Source organism: Mesoplodon densirostris, chromosome 11, assembly GCF_025265405.1.
Source record: "Mesoplodon densirostris isolate mMesDen1 chromosome 11, mMesDen1 primary haplotype, whole genome shotgun sequence".
NCBI classification, from domain to species: Eukaryota; Metazoa; Chordata; class Mammalia; order Artiodactyla; family Ziphiidae; genus Mesoplodon; species Mesoplodon densirostris.
Window position 1 is genome coordinate 59,604,458 of NC_082671.1, and position 21,642 is coordinate 59,626,099.

A 21,642-nucleotide genomic window follows, 5' to 3' on the forward strand; every position below is an offset into this window, starting at 1 on the left:
GCATGATGAATGAGGAACAGGCAGTAAGGGAACCATGCTGCTCGCACATTTTAAGTTTCAAAGATGAGTTTACATAGCAAGGATAACTAGTGCCTATTGACCAGAATGCAAGTAATCTAATTATCACTGGCACATTTGAGCACTAAGAGTGTTACTTCAAATTTACAATTATTTGATCAGGAAATTTTAAAAATATCTTAAACACTAATGTTTGTGAACATATTTGTTAAAAAAGCCATACCTAGTAGCAATGTTGAAATACATTTCAGGAAACTTTTTTTTTTTTTTTTTTTTTTTTTTTTTTTTTGCGGTATGCGGGCCTCTCACTTCTGTGGCCTCCCCCGTTGCGGAGCACAGGCTCCGGACGCGCAGGCTCCGGACGCACAGGCTCAGCGGCCATGGCCCACGGGCCCAGCCGCTCCGCGGCATATGGGATCCTCCCAGACCGGGGCACGAACCCGTATCCCCTGCATCGGCAGGCGGACTCTCAACCACTTGCGCCACCAGGGAGGCCCAGGAAACTTTTTAACTTGCAAAACAACTCATTTAAAATGTTCCCTGTTTATTCTTAGAGTTGTCAAGTTTGCAGAGATGGAAGGTAGGGACTGGGAGGAGAGGGTAATGAGGAGTTAGTGTTTAATGGGTACAGAGTTTCAATTGGAGAAGATGAAAAAGTTCTGAAGGTAGATGGTGGCAATGGTTGCACAACAGTGTGGGTGTACTTTGTGCTGTAGAACTGTACACTTAGAGATGGTTAGGGAGGAAAATTTTATGTTAAGTATTATTTACCATAATAATAAAATGTTTCCAACTTAAATGTATTTTTATTCATTAGGGCAAAATTATTAGAGAGTGAAGCAGTGAATGAGAACCTTCGAAAAAACTTGACAAGAGCCACAGCAAGATCACCATATTTCAGTGGATCATCAGCTTTCTCTCCTACTATAGTATCCTCAGACAAAGAGACCATTGAGATTATAGATCTAGCTAAGAAGGATTTAGAGAAGCTGAAAAGGAAAGAAAAGAAGAAGAAAAAAAGGTAGTGCTATAAAATCACTGCTATACTGCTAATTACTTTTCAGGCTATTTTAATTTGCAATTGCAATGAGTATACATAGCCTCATAAGTATATTAATAAATAAAATGTCATTTAACATAGGTGACAATTATAATTATATACTTTTAAAGATTTATCTCTACTTGTATGTAAAAAAATTTATTTATAATAATATGGTAGTGAATTTTATTTAGACTATGACAAGGTAAAATTACTACTAGAAATTATTTTATTATTATTTCAAATAGCTGCTTTTGCATTCCATTCATCTTTTCTGAAAAGCTTGTTCTACCATTACTCTTTTCATTTTTTTCCATTTTCTAATACAATTAAAGAGTCTCATTGATATATTCTGCTTCCTGTCTAGATTAGTTTAACTAAAGGCTAAACTAATTCATCAGACTGTCATTTAATATCATTTGGTCTCTTAAGTATTTTCTGCGGGCTCTAATTTGATTATGTGAAAGTTATTTATGTTATTTCAGGCTTTCTGACTTTTCCAACAAGGAGTTACTCAGCTTTTCACCACTGTTCTAGGCTTCCTTTTCCTTGCATCCTGGTAATATCTCCCTCTAAAATCAACTGGATGCAAAGAAGAGGAGGAAAATTAAAATATGACCACTTGTAATCTATGAATGGTTAAAACCTCATAAATTGTTTACATATTGATTCAATGGTGCAGTCAAATTACTTACGTAGAATATATTTTGAACATGCCAGTCAAATTAATTTTAAGCATTTTTGGCTAGATATTCCAAAGGGGGAAAATATATCTTATTTGTCAAATAGCTTGTTATGGAGGTGCACTTTTTAGAATTACTATTGACATTTAGTCTAGCTGCTGCTTTGCTCAGTTTATTTAGAAATTTATTTTGACAACCAAGCATTTCTTCTTTGAATAGTCAGTTGACCAAAGTTATTAGAGGTTTAAACTCTCCAAATTAATTCTGCTGTTTGTCCTTGAGTTAAAAAGGACTGATTAGAATAATTAAAACAAGGAGTTGCACATCTATGGTTAGGAGGCATTGCAATTGAAATTGCATTCTTAAGATACTAATGTCTTAAAAGATGTTGCTCATGGATGGCTGATTATGGCAGCATTAAGAAATATATAATGATTAGTTCTTATGCAGGGCAATTAAAACTGTAACAGTGTTCACAGAATTATCAAAACTGGTTTGACCCAACATACTATGGAAATGAAAATGAGACTTCTGCACATGACTTATCATTTATTTGTAAAATTCAGTTGTGTAGTTGGTCAAAATGTGAAATGGTATGACTTGTTTTTAATGGTGTAGGTGGTTTGTGTTCATGAATAATAAGTAAGGATAAGCAAGGGTATATTTCTCAAGGTCATGAGCTGATTCTGCTTTCCTTTTGAGGTAAATTTAGAGATGTTACCATAATCACCTGTTGGGTATGAATAATAAAAAACAGATAGGGATCCCAATAGGAACCTAGGCACTTTTGACGTTTTTATAGTGATCATAGGTACCCTAAATTTATACCTTTGATGCAGGTTATTTCTGTGACAATGCAGGGTTGTAAGGTTTTTGACTGATAAATAGTTCTATTTTACTCAGCTTGATAAAGCATTTCATTTATCACCAATAACTTTTAGCTGCATGTAATGTAAATTCCTTTTTTAAAAATATTGGTAAGCTCTCATTTTAGCCAAAGGGTTTGCTACCGTTGAAACAAAAAATAATAAAGAGTTTTTGTTGAAACAAAATATAATAAAGTGTTTAGAATGACAGCAGCTTTACTGAAGTTAGTGATTAGTCTTCTACAGGAACTCTATGGAGGCAGTAGCTTCTGTTTGGATGTATTGATTCTGGTTAAGTTGTATTACATGCCTCATATTTACTTATTTTATTTATCAAAGAGAACATTGCAAAATTTGGTTCTATCTCAACCTTGCATATATAGTAAGTAAGTTCAATTTAAAATCATTTGGAACTTGGAACTAATGTTTCTCTAGAAAGTGTTACAAGTACATAATGTCCAGGTTTCCCAACTCACTCACATGAAATGATATTTACTCATTCTATAGTGTGGTAAGAGCAATTCAAAAGGGAATAGGAAAAGGAAAATAGGGGAAAGAAACTTTGTTTCCCTTCCATGAATGTTGACCAACCTTTGGGGGAAAATATGAATTTCTGCCTTAGCCATTCTCTCTTATTCCTACCTACTGACCTTCTGTGTCCCCATGAAGTCATGTAATTCTTCCCTAGCCCGAAGTACTCCCAATTTCAAAATCATCTACTTTCTTCTCTCATCTCCTTAAATTCAAAGTTGGAAACAAAGCCATCTGACTAGAGAAAGGAACTCATTCCAGTGGAAATGACTTAAACTAATAAAATTCCTCTAGGGATATTTGTAATTTTGAAAGAGGAAGCATTAATCCAACTGAAAATTTGGGCAGCAACCTCATAAAGAAAAAAAATTAAATAGTGTAGGGAAGATTTTTGTTACCCCTTTTGGTTGACAGTTTCCAAAACCTATCTGGGGTTTGGCCTTTGGGTTCAGCTTTGCTCAGCTGTCCCAGTTCTCATAGCTACTTCTGTTTCTCCCACTGAATCCACAAATTCTTTAGAAGCTCCATGTCTTTTCATTTACTTTGTTTTTGTGCTGTTAGCCTTTGGTTGTAGTGACTACAGGGCCTCTGACACCAAGTGTTGGTTGGTGGAGGTGCAACTGTATCATTTTTATGTCAGAAGCTACATTTGTGTTCAAGGAGGATGCCATAAGTCCTGTTTTACATGAAAATTTCACCCTCTTGTCAAAGTCTTTATCTAAACTACAACCAATTGCTAAGATGTGTGGTTTAAAGGTTGGCTCTTCTTCCTGTGCTTATTTTCTGTTGAGCTGTAAAATAATCCAAAAGTGTAGGTAGTAAGAAAATAAGGAAGAATAATCGAATAGACTACATTGACTATTTTTTTTAGTTACACAAATGTTAGAACGGTTAGCAAGATTTGTCATCCCCCCCCATTTAACTATGGAAGAGGTATTATAAATGGAACTAAATGAAATAAAGACTGAACTCCTTTAAATTATGGAGAAGTATCAGATTATTAGTTTATATCTCTGCCCCTCTACTGTCATTTGGAACTATTGATTGTAATGTTTTTTTAAAGAGACAATTGGGAAGGCATCTAAAGTTTATCTACTTATTAGCTCACATTATCCATATGTTTTAATATAGCTCTCTAGTGTAAGGTAAACAATATTTCTTCATGTTGAAAATAGAAAATTTGGGTTTTTTACTAGGGAACCATATCCTTTGAGTCATTATAGCTAATTATCATCAGTATAAGCCTAGTTTAGACTTTTTTTTTTTTTTTTTTTACTTTTTTTGGTGTATATGGATAAAGAAAATTTACCATTCATACATTAATCCCCATATTTTTGGATATCTAACTTTAAATGACTTGCATTATAAAAAATTCATTCATCAGACTGCATTATATTTGTATTTAGTGGTGTCAGGTTGAAACTCTAGAAACACAGAGATTTCTTAGGTGATGGCTTTTCTTACCCTTTTCTAAACATTATACTGGACATTTTGATCTCTGGTGAATATCACTCTGCAGAATTTTTTTCTCAGAAAGATTGCTAGTCTCTTGCAATAGCAGTATATAAGTTGATTGTGAAAAACAATCACAGGCCAGCAAATAAAAATCATGTTATAAAATTAAAATGAGAACTGCCTTGATGAAATAATTCATAACTAAGACTCAATCTCTTCATTTTAAAATACTGATGATTCTGAAAAAAAAATTTTTTTTTGGAATCCAGGCAGAAGTGTACTATATCAAGATTGCTATATGCTTAATCAGAGCCTAGCACATCTATCTTTTTGTCTACATGAGAGATACTGGTATTCAGTACATTCCACTGAGTAAAGATTCCCAATTCTGTGTATTGAATATTCTTTAAATGTCAAAGCTTTTAAATACATATTTATAGTTTTTCTCATACTTTGCTGGTTGAAAAATAACCTTACTAATGGAAAGTACTACATTTCCCATTTTATTGCCACCTTTGCCTTAGATATATCCTTTTGGTAGTCTAGTAATTAGTACAGTGATATTAATTTTCAGTTAATAAAATTACAGTTTTCCACTGACATCATAACAATCATATTCATTTGACCATAATACCATTTCATGTATAATTTTGAAATAGAATTATTTTTTAGATTTAGTGATGTTCACATGTAGTATATTGAAATAGAAAACAAGTTTAAAAATTAGTATCCTAGTATGTAGTATTAATGGTATTTTCATATTATGGTATAAAGGCATTACTTTTTGAAGCTCTTTTAATGATGCCATAAAAAGGTATTTTGTAAAGGTTTACAAAGGAAGAGAGGATATCATTGGAAGTAGGCTTTTGTTTTGGAAGCTGAGAAAATTGATCCATTTCAGGTTAAGAAAAGCAATGGCATCCAAATACTCTTACTGTTTATCAACTTTATAAATTGAGACTGTACATTTTACTGCTGAATAATTTCAACTGATAGTCTATATATACTCTTCTTAGATATAATGCTGCTTGTTTTTCTTACTTTTTATTCATACAAAATGTATTGCCTTTTTACTGTGTATTGTCCTTTGATGATATCTTTTAAAATTTATTTTAAAGTCTTCAAGCTCATGTATCATTTTTACCTTCTTATCACTTTCGCTTTTTACTGTCTGGTTTGTCCTTCATTGGCTTGGCCTTCCAATACTGTGCCTCGTGATTTTGAAGGCTACAGAAACTTGAGGAAAGCAATCGAGAAGAAAGAAGGTTGGAATATTTCCCAGGTTTTTTATTAAAATGTCATTTAAATACTTAGTTGCCATTCAAAAGGATATATGCTGTAGAATTATAGATTGTTTCAGACTAGATTAGCTTGGTGCTCCTAAAAATAAAGATGATTTTATAAAATTAACAAAAACACTGAAAATATAAAAAAAAATACTTTTTGAGAATAAAGGCCAGTGGTTATATGAATTAAAATTCAGGAATTTCATGTGAATGTAGAATAGATTATCATAATTTTGACGGCTAAAAATGGCCCAAGAACCCCACCCTTTGATTTTCAGAATATACCTTTCGGAAACTTGTGAACAGACAGGGAATTATTAATTCGGTGGGAATTCGCATTTTGTTGCAGCACATGCTAAGTCATGGGTGGGCTCATTCTCATCTCTTCCTTATTTTGTGTAATCTTTGTTGGGAAAACAACGTTAAAATGGCAACAAAGTAAAAGGAAACTGTGGCCTTACTACAGATAAGATTTATAAGGCATATTTAAGGTGGAATTAGAAAAACAAGTTTTGCTTTTAAAATGTACCTAAAGTCAGCATCAAAAACAGGATCTTCTCTTTTTTTTTCCATTTGAAATTTGAGCAAAATTTAGAAGCACTACTTTTGAACTCCCAATATAATAAAAGTTTGCATTTTACTCATTCAATATTATGATTATTTAACCAAGTATCAAGTAGTATTTTACTTCTTATTAGAACTTCTCTTTATAGATTTTTCCAAATGTCTCATAATTACAATATCAAAATGATTAAGGAAATAAACTGGTTTCAAAATAATATTAACTATTTTAGAAGCACCACTTTATAATTTTATTTCTTACTAAAAATAAGCCTTGGGCTTCCCTGGTGGCGCAGTGGTTGAGAGTCCGCCTGCCGATGCAGGGCACACGGGTTCGTGCCCCGGTCCGGGAAGATCCCACATGCCGCGGAGTGGCTAGGCCCGTGAGCCATGGCTGCTGAGCCTGCATGTCCGGAGCCTGTGCTCCGCAACGGGAGAGGCCACAACAGTGAGAGGCCCGCGTACCGCAAAAAAAAAAAAAAAACCTAAAAATAAGCCTTGAGAACTTTTACTGTGCAACAAATAAACTAATCTCTTACTTTAAATAGCTGAAACCATAAATTATATTTTCTTTAAGTTATTTAATAATTTACATTCCACAATTATACCCTACATATTACATAGTATTCTAAAGTTTCTATAATTTATTCTAGAATTATATTTTAATTATATAGTTAAAATATAATTCTATAATTAAAATATAAATCTATCTGTAGGTCATCTTAGGACTCACCTAATTAGTTTATACTTAGGACATTATGTTTATCATTGGAGTTAACTTAGAGCATTAAAATGTGAGAAATTTTCTCTTTTGAAAGGTCAAAATAAAATGTATAGTTAAAGTAGTGTAATGGAAACATTTTCCCACCTTAAAATAGTTAAGTCCTTTAAATATACTTAATGAATAGCATTTGCCTCCAAGTTTTATGTGATGCCTTATAGATAACAAAAGCAGAATTGTTTGGTGTTCTAGGACAGGGCTTCTTAAACATGAATGTGCATATAGATAATCTGGGGTGTTGATAAAATGAAGATTCTCACTCAGTAGAACTGACATGGAGCCTGAGATTCTACATATCTGACAAGCTCCTGGGTGATGCTGATGCTTCTCTGTCTGAACTGAACTTTGAGGACTGGCTTTGGAGTCATGACACCTGGTTTTAAGTCCCCTTGAGTTGATAAGCTTCACCAGGCCACAGTTTCTTTTTTGGTTGTCAACAAAAATGTTGACATTGCTTGTCAAATGTCAAAGGGTTTAAATTACTTGATCACTAGTGTTCCTTCCAGCTCCAAGATTCTGATTCTATGTAAAGTGCAAACTTACATATTTTTCATTGTTGCTTAGATAGTTATTTTAGATATAAAATTTCCCCACTTTATTGAAGGAAACTTGAATATTTGCTGTACAATAATCATAAAGTATCAAATTGTGTACTTTAAAAACTTAAACCTTACATGATTTATAAAGGTAAATTAATAAAGTTAACAACTGCTGATTTTTCTGCATCAGAATTGGCACAAACAACTTATAATACATGAGTTAACTTCATATATAAGTGAAAATAACATTTGTTAAGCTGGATTCCGGTGACTTGGAGGGTGTAGGAGGGTGTGTTAGGTCAAGTATTTGAAACAAGGTGGTTGTATGGCTATAAACCTGAATAAAAGGGAATTTGTGTTGGAGCTTGAAGTAATGAAGGAACTGACAATAACAAAAATTGTATGCTGCAAGATTTGCTGCTGAGGAAGGGAAACTGCATAGGGGTGGGGATAAGAAATGTGATGGGAGATATCTTTCCTAACACATGCTCCTTTCCTAGTCTTAAGCCTTAGGCCTATCTCAAGTACAGCACTACTTGAGTACGTCATGCTGGCCTTTGAATCAGATGATTGGATGAAGGGGGAGTTTCTTTCTAGATTTTCATCTTGAAATGTGTGATGATGGAAAATGAACAGTCCTATTATAATACAAGTGATGTAAGATAGGCATTCAGTATATTCAACATTTTTCTCTAACAAGTGATTTAACAAACTCATGGAACCTTGTTATAGTTTACTTGATTCCTCTCCAGTTAAGAGGATTTTATTGATATTCCTACTGGTAGTTTCTTCTCACTCTAGTAATATGCTGTCTTCCATGCATCTTTATGCATCTTTCAATTTGTACTATTCTACCCCAACATAATTAGTGTGTGAGACACATAGGCAGAGGTTCCAAACAGAGGTACTCATGCACAATCATAGAGATTAATATATTTAACAAATACTTCATGGACATTTATTATGCACATCCCTTGGGTACTGGGCATGTAATGCTGAGCCAAACAGACATGATCCCTTCCCTCATGAGGCTTACAGTCTAGTGGGGAAGACAGAAATTACAGAAATAACTACCTAAATAAACATAAATTAAGAACTCTGAAAAGTGCTTACAAAGGAAAAGTATTTGTATTCATCTTGTTCTGAGTTCAAAAATGTCTTTGAGAATTGGGACCTACAGTTAAACATTAGAGTTTAATAATAATACCAGCACCTAAATGAGATTAATTTTTTAGCCTAGAAGCTAAAAATAAATCCATGTAATAGGGCAATTATTTAATGTAGCAGAATATCTGAAAGAAATGATAGCTGTTATAAAGTTATTCTGATAAAAAATTTTAAGCTCTTTCTAGAAGAATTTTATTTGGAGAATATTGCTTTATTCAAGTATTCTTCTTATTCTTAATGACTTAAAAAGTTAACTATAGCACAAGAAGAAAATTTTCATATGTAAATTCATTTAAAGTTCACTTTCTTAATGTTATTTAGCTTGATAAAATGTAGGAGTCTAATGAACGGAAGTGTAACTTCTGTGCATAATTGCTGGTGGTTGCTAAACCCTGAAGGGTCAGAGTGATTTAACTATGTAAAAACTTTGCTCACTATAGAGTCTTCTTTTTCTCATGGCCACTAGGGCTGAAGTAGTTAGTTTAGCTATAACATTATGTGACATTTGTATATATCAATAGTTAGGGCTGCTGTACCGATACCTGAAGAGGAAGCTTTTATTTGTATGGTGAATCTTGTGCCAGATCCTGGAATTTCCTATTCAATCAGGGGTCAGGCAGAACTTCAGACAGTTCTGATGTGCAGAGGCCCATTTCTGTGAGAACATTATGAGAAATAGCCCTGTGCTACAGGTATAACTTAGGAGAAAAGAACCTGTACTATTCTATTACCAGGGGAGACCTGAACACTGTGATGGATGCATCCGGTATAGACAAACTTACTGTGGGCAGATGTATTCTGATCTTTAAATTTATTCTTAAATGTATTAGGACATTAATAAAAAATGCAGTTTCTATATCTTTGTATTAAGATGAGGAAAATTTATATATTTAGATGAGAAAACAAAAATATTTTTTATTTCCATTGAATTTAATTTGCCTACATTCTAGTTGATTGAATGTTATGGTGACTAGTTCTTAGCTGTCTCGTCAGGTGTCATGCTCCAGGGTATAATCTATTCATCAGTGTTTCTAGAAAATAAGATTTTCTCCATTGATATAAATCACTGTACTATGAGTTGAATGGCAGTTTCAATTTTCCTCTGAAGCATCAGACATGATAACTTTGCTGAGTTAAATGATGAGCTCTTCTAGTTTGTTTTCAAAAATAATTGATGGTTTTTAAAAATCTGGGAGAAAAAAAGTGAACAATTTTCCTCTCTACTTTAGCATCATACACTTTTGCTTCTTTTTTTTTTTTTAGTGTGGCTGGTAAGGAGGATAATACAGACACTGACCAAGAGAAGAAAGAAGAAAAGGGTATTTCAGAAAAAGAAAGCAATGAATTAGAAGTTGTAAGTATGAGAGAATAAACTTGTAATTTTGAGTCCCTGGATTAGGTTGTTCTTTGTTGCTGATAACTGTACTAACTTATATGTAGAAAAGAGAATCGGTTATCATACATCCATTTTAAATTGTGTCCTTGAGTACTTCTTTTCTTCAGAAATGTGAGCTATTAAATATTAGCAACTCAATCTTGTGCACTGTGAAAGCATTGTGTATGGGGTGATAGAATACTAAGAGAGATGAAGTACTCTTTGATTTAAGTCAGAATTATTGTAAAATAACCTTAAAATTGTGGATTGATTTTTTTTTTTTTTTTTTTTTTTTTGCGGTATGTGGGCCTCTCACTGTTGTGGCCTCCCCCGTTGCGGAGCACAGGCTCCGGACGCGCAGGCTCCGGACGCGCAGGCTCAGCGGCCATGGCTCACGGGCCCAGCCGCTCCGCGGCATATGGGATCCTCCCAGACCGGGGCACGAACCCGTATCCCCTGCATCGGCAGGCGGACTCTCAAACACTTGCGCCACCAGGGAGGCCCTGGATTGATATTTTTAACTTATGAAAATTGAAATTTTTCTGCTCTTGTATTTTATAATCACAGTCTCTCTCTGTTTTTTTGTAATTATTCATTGAGACTATATTGTGCATATTAAATATAAAGCACCATAATGGAAGCTGGGGCAAAATTAAGTCATACGGCTAGGCACACTTCATAATATTGAGGGAGGAAGAAAAATTCTAACTCTGATTCTGTTTTTTTGTTTGTTCTTTATTGTTTATTTTTTAAATGATTATAGTTGCTTTACAATGTTGTGTTAGTTTCTGCTGTGCAGCAAAGTGAATCAGTTATATGTATACATATACATCCACTCTTTTTTAGATTTCCTTCCCATTTAGGTCAACACAGATCATTGAGTAGAGTTCCCTGTGCTATACAGTAGGTTCTCATTAGTTATCTGTTTTATACATAAGTGTATATATGTCAATCCCAATCCCCCAATTCGTCCCACCTCCCCCCTTTCCTCCTTGGTAACTGTAAGTTTGTTCTCTACATCTGTGACTATTTCTGCTTTGCAAATAAGTTCATCTGCACCATTTTTCTAGATTCCACATATAAGCAATATTATACAATATTTGTTTTTCTCTTTCTGACTTACTTCACTCTATATGACAATCTCTAGGTCCATCCACATCTCTGAAAATGGCAGAATTTCATCCCTTTTTTATGGCTGAGTAATATTCCATTGCATATATGTACCACAGCTTCTTTATCCACTGTTGGTGGACATTTAGGTTGCTTCCATGTCCTGGCTATTGTAAATAGCACTGCAGTGAACATCGGGGTGCATGCATCCTTTCAAATTGTGGTCTTCTATGGAAAGGTGCCTAGGAGTGGGATTGCTAGGTCATGTGGTAGCTTTAGTTTTAGTTTTTTTTTTTTTTTATGAGTAGTTTTTTTTTTTTTACATCTTTATTGGAGTATAATTGCTTTACAATGGTGTGTTAGTTTCTGCTTTATAACAAAGTGAATCAGTTATGCATATACATATGTTCCCATATCTCCTCCCTGTTGTGTCTCCCTCCCACCCTCCCTATCCCACCCATCCAGGTGGTCACAAAGCACCGAGCTGATCTCCCTGTGCTATGCAGCTGCTTCCCACTAGCTATCTATTTTACGTTTGGTAGTGTATATATGTCCATGGCACTCTCTCACTTTGTCACAGCTTACCATTCCCCCTCCCCATATCTTCAAGTCCATTCTCAAGTAGGTCTGTGTCTTTATTCCTGTCTTACCCCCAGGTTCTTCATGACATTTTTTTTCTTAGATTCCATATATATGTGTTAGCATACGGTATTTGTCTTTCTCTTTCTGACTTACTTCACTCTGTATGACAGGCTCTAGGTCCATCCACCTCATACAAATAGCTCAATTTCATTTCTTTTTATGGCTGAGTAATATTCCATTGTATATATGTGCCACATCTTTATCCATTCATCCGATGATGGACACTTAGGTTGTTTCCATCTCCTGGCTATTGTAAATAGAGCTGCAATGAATATTTTAGTACATGTCTCTTTGAATTATGGTTTTCTCAGGGTATATGCCCAGTAGTGGGATTGCTGGGTCATATGGTAGTTCTATTTGTAGTTTTTTAAGGAACCTCCATACTGTTCTCCATAGTGGCTGTACCAATTCACATTCCCACCAGCAGTGCAAGAATGTTCCCTTTTCTCCACACCCTCTCCAGCATTTATTGTTTCTAGATTTTTTGATGATGGCCATTCTGACCGGTGTGAGGTGACTTGCTTTTCTCTAATAATTAGTGATGTTGAGCATCTCTTCATGTGTTTGTTTGCCATCTGTATGTCTTCTTTGGTGAAATGTCTATTTAGGTCTTCCACCCATTCTTTGATTGGATTGTTTGTTTTTTTGATATTTAGCTGCATGAGCTTTTTGTGTATTTTGGAGATTAATCCCTTGTCAGTTGCTTCATTTGCAAATATTTTCTCCCATTCTGAGGGTTCTTTTTGTTTTGTTTATGGTTTCCTTTGCCGTGCAAAAGCTTTTAAGTTTGTTTTTATTGGTTTTTATTTTCATTACCCTAGGCGGTAGATCAAAAGCGAGCTTGCTGTGATTTATGTCAAAGAGTGTTCTGCCTATATTTTTGCTTAAGAGTTTTATAGTACCTGGCCTTACATTTAGGTCTTTAATCTATTTTGAGTTTATATTTGTGTATGGTGTTAGGGAGTGTTCTAATTTCATTCTTTTACATGTAGCTGTCCATTTTTCCCAGCACCACTTATTGAAGAGATTGTCTTTTCTCCATCATATATTCTTTTTTTTTTTTTTTTTTTTTTTTTCTTTTTGCGGTATGCGGGCCTCTCACTGTTGTGGCCTCTCCCGTTGCGGAGCATAGGCTCCGGATGCGCAGGCCCAGCGGCCATGGCTCACGGGCCCAGCCGCTCCGCGACATATGGGATCCTCCCAGACCGGGGCACGAACCCGTATCCCCTGCATCGGCAGGCGGACTCTTAACCACTGCGCCACCAGGGAGGCCCTCCATCATATATTCTTGCCTCCTTTGTCATAGATTAGGTGGCCATAGCTGCATGGGTTTATTTCTGGACTTTCTATCCTGTTCCACTGATCTATATTTTTGTTTTTGTGCCAGTACCATACTGTTTTGATGACTGTAGCTTTGCAGTGTAGTCTGAAGTTCAAGAGCCTGTTTCCTCCAATTCCATTCTTCTTTCTCAAGATTGCTTTTGCTATTCGGGGTCTTTTGTGTTTCCACACAAAACGTAAAAATTTTTGTTCTTAATCTGTCACATAGTCTCTCTTAATGAAGTAATCAGTTTGCCTTGCCAATATTGTGCTATTAATGGACACAAATCACATTTTAGGAAGAAAGTCAAGAAGTGAGTGATCATGAAGATGAGGAAGAGGAAGAGGAGGAGGAAGAAGATGACGTTGAAGGGGGTGAAAGCTCTGATGAATCAGATTCTGAGTCAGATGAAAAAGGTACTTGTCCTTGGTACAAGGACAAAAATTTATTTTGGGCACTTGTTTAAAACATGGCAGAAAACTCTTAACATTCTCCATTTCATCCTTGATAAAAGCACCTTTTATAATTGCTGGCCTATATATGCCCTCCAAGTCTCATGTTCTTCTCTTATTGGATTTAGTCATTGTGTAACTTCCATTCTTATTTGCTACAAATGGTATCTCTTGTCCTTGACCAAAGTGAACACTCTTTTATCTTTTTGCCCTTTTTAAATTTTTGGTATATTCAGGATATTTTCCTTATAGCTGCCAAGTGAATACTTGGATACAGATGATGGTTTTCATGCTCTTATTATAGCCCATCCCAAGATTTTTATTTTCCTCTTTTATAATAGCCAATTATCAGGCAGACTTAGCAAACATTACTTGTGAAATTGCAATCAAGCAAAAGCTGATTGATGAACTAGAAAACAGCCAGAAAAGACTGCAGACGCTGAAAAAGCAGTATGAAGAGAAGCTAATGATGCTACAACATAAAATTCGGGACACTCAGCTTGAAAGAGACCAGGTGCTTCAAAACTTAGGTAAGAATTATATTTAGTTCAAACTAAATTGTCAAAATAGATTTTTATCCTGTCTTCCTTTATAAGAAAAAAAATAATATTAGAAGTCACATTAAATGTTAATTTGTCCGATTATGTTAAATATTAGTTTATTTTGTTTTTTCATGCTGGTACCTGTCTAGGCTATTTAATAATTTTTTTTCCAAAGTTGTGGCTAATTGTTTTAATGCCATGATTTATGCTGGGAACTTTTTTTAAATTAAAATGATAAAAACTTCAATAATTGTTAAATAAGAGTAGATATTAAAAGGCAGAGTGATTGAAAGGCATGCTGGACTCCTGAGGTTTGTATTTAGGAGGTAGTTCTTGTCTAAGGTCATGAGTTGTAACTCTGTGAAATAAAAATCTGTGTCTCACACAAACAAATACAAATATTGTTTGGTCATTTAGGCTCGGTGGAATCTTACTCAGAAGAAAAAGCAAAAAAAGTTAGGTCTGAATATGAAAAGAAACTGCAAGCCATGAATAAAGAACTGCAGAGACTTCAGACAGCTCAAAAAGAGCATGCAAGGTTGCTTAAAAATCAGTCCCAATATGAAAAGCAATTGAAGAAATTACAGCAGGATGTGATGGAAATGAAAAAAACAAAGGTATTGATTATATTTTCCATTAACGGTAGATGTTGGTGATGCTTGTGTATTTTGGGACCAAAAAAAATTATTGTGGTTCTTCCTGTATTCAATAAAAGGTAATCCAGTCTTAGAAATGATACACTTCCTTTTGGCAGTTAGAAGTTGTTTCCTATAGTCATCCATAGTCAAAGTCTTTCTTTGGAGTAGCTGAAAATCATGTGGTCAACAGGGCTTCTCTGACTTTAAAAACAAAACAAAACAAAACAAAACTCTTATACAAACTTAACAAAAGTATAAAATGTTTAAAACATGTAAGAAAGCACAGATAATAACATAATGAACAATATATCCACTGTCTAGGTTAAGGTATTAAACATTGCCGATATGCAGAAAGCTTCCTATATATCTCTTCTTGATCATATTCTCTTTTCCCTGAGAGGTAACAACTATCTTGAATTTGGTGTTTATCATTCCCATGCATAGAAAAGTACAAGTTTTCTTCCCTTGACCAGAGAGAGTATGTGAATTCTAATCTGTTACTGTTTTTGTGGTGGAACAGATTATTCTTAACTTTTGGCATGAAAATCAATGTTGTTTCCTTAAAATAGGAAATGTGGAAATGATTTAAGAAGTAGATTATTATGTTGTGTAGTTGCTGATGACAGCTAAAATAGCTAAAATAGCTAGGTGCTTACTATGTGCCAGGCACTGTTATAAGCACAGTGCAGGTATTAACTCATTGAATTCTCAGAGGAATTCAGTCCCATAGAACTATTACCTGCATTTTATAGATGAGAAAACCAGTCTAGAGTTGTTAAGTAACTTGTTCATTGTCACACAGCTACTGATAATAAGTTAAGATACCAAAAAATCATTCAAGTTATAGAACAGCTGGACATTGAATATAAAAAGCATAGAACACTAAGCAATTTGGGAGAAGTATGTTAGAAATGTATTAGAAATATAAATATATTAATCTTACAAAAATAAGAATTGACCATTTAATGTGTAGCAAAACTCCACATTTCGTTCTTGTTAAATATTCAGAATCCTAAGAACATTTTTCCATACATGTGATTTATTTAATGAATATTGTGATAGGGTAATCACAATAGATGTATTTACCTAATATTTTAGGTTCGCTTAATGAAACAAATGAAAGAAGAACAAGAAAAAGCCAGATTGACAGAGTCTAGAAGAAACAGAGAGATTGCTCAATTAAAAAAGGATCAACGTAAAAGAGATGTGAGTGGACTTTAACTCTCAGTTATGTAAGAATATTGTACATCAACAAGATTGTTCAATAAATGAAAGAAATTTTTTGATAACTTTATTAAATACAGGTTAAGGACAATAAATAAGCATTTTATAATTTGGCATTTATTATATAGTATGTGGATTATAGTAATTCCATATAAAAGTTTATGAAAAACACTATAATATTATTATAAATTTTATTGGAGGCGTATTTCCTAGATGATCAGATGGAAGAAAATGGCAAATAATGACTGGTTATTTCTAGGGAGACCAAGGAAGTAGTTGCAGTATTATATAAGATAGTAATATTAAGATGGTTCCAAAGACAGCTTCCACTAGAGATTTTTATAAATGTTCCTGGAATAATAACCAGGCTTCACTAGAAGAGGCTTTACTAGGGGCTATAAAAATTTTCATATTCTTTGACCCAAGAATTCTGCTTACATGAACTCAGACTAAGTAAATAATTTAAACTAAGACAAATTACAGTGTGTTAAAATCTTCACTTTAGGGTTATTTGTAGTAATGAAAACAGTAAAATCAACTAAGATGTGTGTCAGTAAGGGTAACAGTTAAATAAATTATGGTTCATCCCATTTAAAAGGTGGTTATTCATCCATTAAAAATTAGGATTTGGAAACTGCATAGTAAAATGAAAAATGACTATGATTTCACATTAAGTGTAAAGTAACATTTTATATATGCGTGCTTGTTTACAATGAGGGAAAAATTTGAAGGATACATATCAATATGCTAAATGTGGTTGTATTAGGGTTATAGGTTATAGTTGATTGGATTTTTTTCTTTCCAAAGTTTTGGCAATATAGTTATTTCTTACGACATTTTTTTCTTAAAAAAAGAAGCCATCACCTTCCTGTCCACAGTATCAGTTAGGTTTCAGCCCTTGTTCTTTTTTTCTCACCAACTTTTTATAAATTCTCCCTGAAGAAAACATAAACATACAGGATATTTTAGAAAATAGAAATCTACTTTGGAGGGTAAAGAGGAAATTAAGGGGATAGAGAAGAGTGAGCAATGAGATAGAAAAGTAGATATTTTAGCCAGATGACTCCCATATTTATGACTGTATTTATTTATTTATTTTCCCAGGATATTAGTGTATTTTAATAATCAGTCTATTTTATCACTTTCAATTCCTGGGCATTTTAGATCTTGTTTATACCAATACGTTCCTACTGAAATCGAGTAGAAGCACATTTTAACATATTGTCTAGTGGGTTTTTTTAAAAAAGCAGAGAAAATTTATATGCCATAAAGTTCACTGTTTTAAACTATACAATTCAAGATTTTAGTATATTCACAAATTTGTGCAACAATCACCACTCTAATTCCAGAACATTTTTATAATTCCAAAAAGGAACCCCATACCCATTAGCAATCACTCTCCATTCCTCCCTGGCTCCTAATCTACTTTCTGTCTATGGATTTGCTTATTCTAGACATTTTATATAAATGGAATCATACAATATGTAGCCTTTTGTGTCTGGTTTCTTTCATTTTAGCATGTTTTCAAGGTTCATCCATGTTATAGCATGTATCAGTAGTTCATTCCTTTTTTTTTTTTTTGCGGTACGCGGGCCTCTCACTGTTCTGGCCTCTCCCGTTGCGGAGCACAGGCTCCGGACGCGCAGGCTCAGCGGCCATGGCTCACGGGCCCAGCCGCTCCGCGGCATGTGGGATTTTCCTGGACCGGGGCACAAACCTGCGTCCCCTGCATCGGCAGGCGGACTCTCAACCACTGCGCCATCAGGGAAGCCCAGTAGTTTGTTCCTTTTTATGGCTGTATGTATAGAACACATTTTGCTAATCCATTCTTAGATTGGCTGGCATTTAGGTTGTTTTGACTTTTCGGCTATTTATTTTGTTTTTAATGAAAACTTTTGAGTAACAGGAATAATTTCCTTATAATGTATGCTACCTATTTCTTTATTACTAATTCGTATGATGTATAGAGAGATCAACATTGAACAATTAACTCCTGGGATTGAACTTTTGAATCTTATCCACAACATATGATGTCTCTGTTCTGTTATAAAGATCTGAGGCTGGCTAATCACATACAAAGCTACCATTTCAGATGTTCTCCTACCTTTAATTTGTTGCTTTGTGTGCATATTCAACTCCTGTATATATTGTTTCTTGCAATATTCAACTTTGAACACTTAGAGAACCAAATATGTTTGTACATCATACAAAAAATATGAATGAGCTTGAGATTTGATTTTTAATATGAAGAAATTACATGTAGTAAGAAGGTTAAAACTATAGGTTAATTTAGTTCTTGATAGTTCATTTAAAAAAAGATTTATTAACTTTACTTCTATGTCTATTACTGTGTAGGCAATTAAGATATGTCAGTGATAAGATAGATTCTTTTTCTCAAAGAATTCCCATCTGATAACATAAGAATGTGTATAAACTTGAGATGTATCATCTCTTTGAATTTGGGATACAGAACATGGAGAGTTATTTGTTACATCACAGAATTAAAGTCCTAGAAGAGACATTTGTGATCAAGGCTATCTGTGATCAAGACTATTGTGATCAAGATTATTTCCTAAATTATATCCCTAGAAAGTGGCTTAAAATAATTAATAATTAATTGTCTTTATCATATAGACTACCTAAAAAACAAATTGGTAGCCATTTTGTTTTATTGTCCAACAATAAAACATTTATTTCCAATGTTATTTGGAAATAACATTTCCAAAGTTACTATAAAGTGCTAATACAATTAATATATATTCTCCCTATGTTTAAAATAGTTTATAACTACTATATATATTATAAGATGCCTCTATTGAAAATATTCTAAACTGTGTTTCTTCCTAATCACGCCTTAGCCAGCAACCAAAACAAAATGTCCTGCAAAACTGAAATGAGGCAATATTTGTAAAGCGTTTAGAAAAGTATTTGTATACAGTGAGCCCTATATTAGTGTTTGTTAAATAAAAGTATGTGTCACAGAGATAAGTTTTTATTTTCAGAGAGAAATGGCTATATAAGTATGCCTTTGTGTTTATTGGAATAAAATATCTATATCTGTAGTAATGGGTGCAAGCTGAGTGTTAGCTCAGATACTGCTAAGAACCCTTTCAGTTCCCAGCGGAATGGGGAAACATGTTAATGCAGGAGTAGGAAGCATTATATCTTTCAGTTTCCTATTTTAACTTATTCAATATTATTTTATAGCATCAACTTAGACTTCTAGAAGCCCAAAAAAGAAACCAAGAAGTGGTTCTTCGTCGCAAAACAGAAGAGGCAAGTTGACTATTTGGAGGAAACATTCTGGCTTTGAGATAAATGATGTATTTCTATAGACTAAGAGCATGAGTCAATCTCTATTCCTATTTCAGGTTACAGCTCTTCGTCGGCAAGTAAGGCCCATGTCAGATAAAGTGGCTGGGAAAGTCACTCGGAAGCTGAGCTCATCTGATACCCCTGTTCAGGACACTGGTTCCAGTGCAACCACCATAGAAACAGATGCATCAAGGGCTGGAGCCCAGCAGAAAATGAGAATTCCTGTGGCAAGAGTCCAGGCCTTACCAACACCCACGACAAATGGAACCAGGTCAACATGATTCTTCTGTTCCTCCTGACATAATCTTTGCATTACTGAATGTTGGACTTAAATGGAAAACAGCTCATTATTTGGCAGTACATAATCAAATAAGCACATAAGTAACTATGTTTGTCTGTTTTTATATGATTCTAGAAAAAAATATCAGAGGAAAGGATTGACAGGCCGAATGTTTACTTCTAAGACAGCTCGCATGAAGTGGCAGCTTCTTGAACGCAGGGTCACAGACATCATCATGCAGAAAATGACTATTTCCAATATGGAGGCTGATATGAATAGGCTCCTCAAGGTGTGGAAAATAGAAAATAGATATGCTCTCCCTTAGCGGTTAATTTTTGTTTTCTAAATTTGTTCCCTGGGTAAATTGAATACTTGCCAAGTTTTTCTTTGTGGGGGGGGTTGCATTGTATATGAATAGATGAATGCCATTTCTTTCTTTTTTTAATTTATTTTTTTATAGAGCAGCTTCTTATTAGTCATCAGTTTTATACATGTCAGTGTATACATGTCAATCACAATCGCCCAATTCATCACACGACCATCCCCACCCACCCCGTGACTTTCCCATGCATTTGTTGGTGTCCATGCATTTGTTCTCTACATCTGTGTCTCAACTTCTGCCCTGAAACCGGTTCATCTGTACCATTTTTTTGGTTTCTACATACATGCGTTAATATACGATATTTGTTTATTTCTTTCTGACTTACTTCACTCTGTATGACAGTCTCTAGATCCATCCACGTCTCAACAAATGACCCAATTTCGTTCCTTTTTATAGCTGAGTAATATTCCATTGTGTATATGTACCACTACTTCTTTATCCATTCGTCTGTTAATGGGCATGTAGGTTGATTCCATGACCTGGCTATTGTAAATAGTGCTGCAATGAACATTGGGATGCATGTGTCTTTTTGAATTATGGTTTTCTCTGGGTATATGCCCAGTAGTGGGATTGCTGGATCATATGGTAATTTTATTTTTGGTTTTTTAAGGAACCTCCATACTGTTCTCCATAGTGACTGTATCAATTTACATTCCCACCAACAGTGCAAGAGGGTTCCCTTTTCTCCACACCCTCTCCAGCGGTTGTTGTTTGTAGATTTTCTGATGATGCCCATTCTAACTGGTGTGAGGTGATACATCATTGTAGTTTTGATTTGCATTTCTCTAATAATTAGTGATGTTGAGCAGCTTTTCATGTGCTTCTTGGCCATCTGTATGTCTTTGGAGAAATATCTATTTAGGTCTTCTGCCCATTTTTGGATTGGGTTGTTTCTTTAATATTGAGCTGCATGAGCTCTTTATATATTTTGGAGATTAATCCTTTGCCCGTTGATTCATTTGCAAATATTTTCTCCCATTCTGAGGGCTGTCTTTTCATCTTGTTTATGGTTTCCTTTGCTGTGCAAAAGCTTTTTTTTTGCGGTACATGGACCTCTCACTGTTGTGGCCTCTCCCGTTTCGGAGCACAGGCTCTGGACACACAGGCTCAGCAGCCATGGCTCACGGGCCCAGCCGCTCTGTGGCATGTGGGATTTTCCCAGACCGGGGCAAGAACCTGTGTCCCCTGCATCAGCAGGCGGACTCTTAACCACTGCGCCACCAGGGAAGCCCTGTGCAAAAGCTTTTAAGTTTCATTAGGTCCCATTTGTTTATTTTTGTTTTTATTTCCATTACTCTAGGAGGTGGATCAAAAAAGACGTTGCTGTGATTTATGTCAAAGAGTGTTCTTCCTCTGTTTTCCTCTAAGAGTTTTATAGTGTCCAGTCTTACATTTAGATCTCTAAGCCATTTTGAGTTTATTTTTGTATATGGTT

General features: G+C 34.6%; 1 protein-coding gene across 1 annotated transcript in view; it reads left to right on the forward strand.

Moving 5' to 3' along the window:
- KIF21A (kinesin family member 21A) overlaps positions 1 to 21,642 on the forward strand; it is a 165,363-nt gene that overhangs the window by 103,041 nt on the left and 40,680 nt on the right. Inside the window, exons 11-19 of the mRNA XM_060114106.1 lie at positions 836 to 1,039; positions 10,190 to 10,280; positions 13,673 to 13,790; positions 14,168 to 14,356; positions 14,786 to 14,985; positions 16,105 to 16,212; positions 19,438 to 19,506; positions 19,602 to 19,816; positions 19,961 to 20,114. Coding sequence (XP_059970089.1) covers positions 836 to 1,039; positions 10,190 to 10,280; positions 13,673 to 13,790; positions 14,168 to 14,356; positions 14,786 to 14,985; positions 16,105 to 16,212; positions 19,438 to 19,506; positions 19,602 to 19,816; positions 19,961 to 20,114 — 1,348 coding nt within the window. The remainder of the gene's footprint in view (positions 1 to 835; positions 1,040 to 10,189; positions 10,281 to 13,672; positions 13,791 to 14,167; positions 14,357 to 14,785; positions 14,986 to 16,104; positions 16,213 to 19,437; positions 19,507 to 19,601; positions 19,817 to 19,960; positions 20,115 to 21,642) is intronic.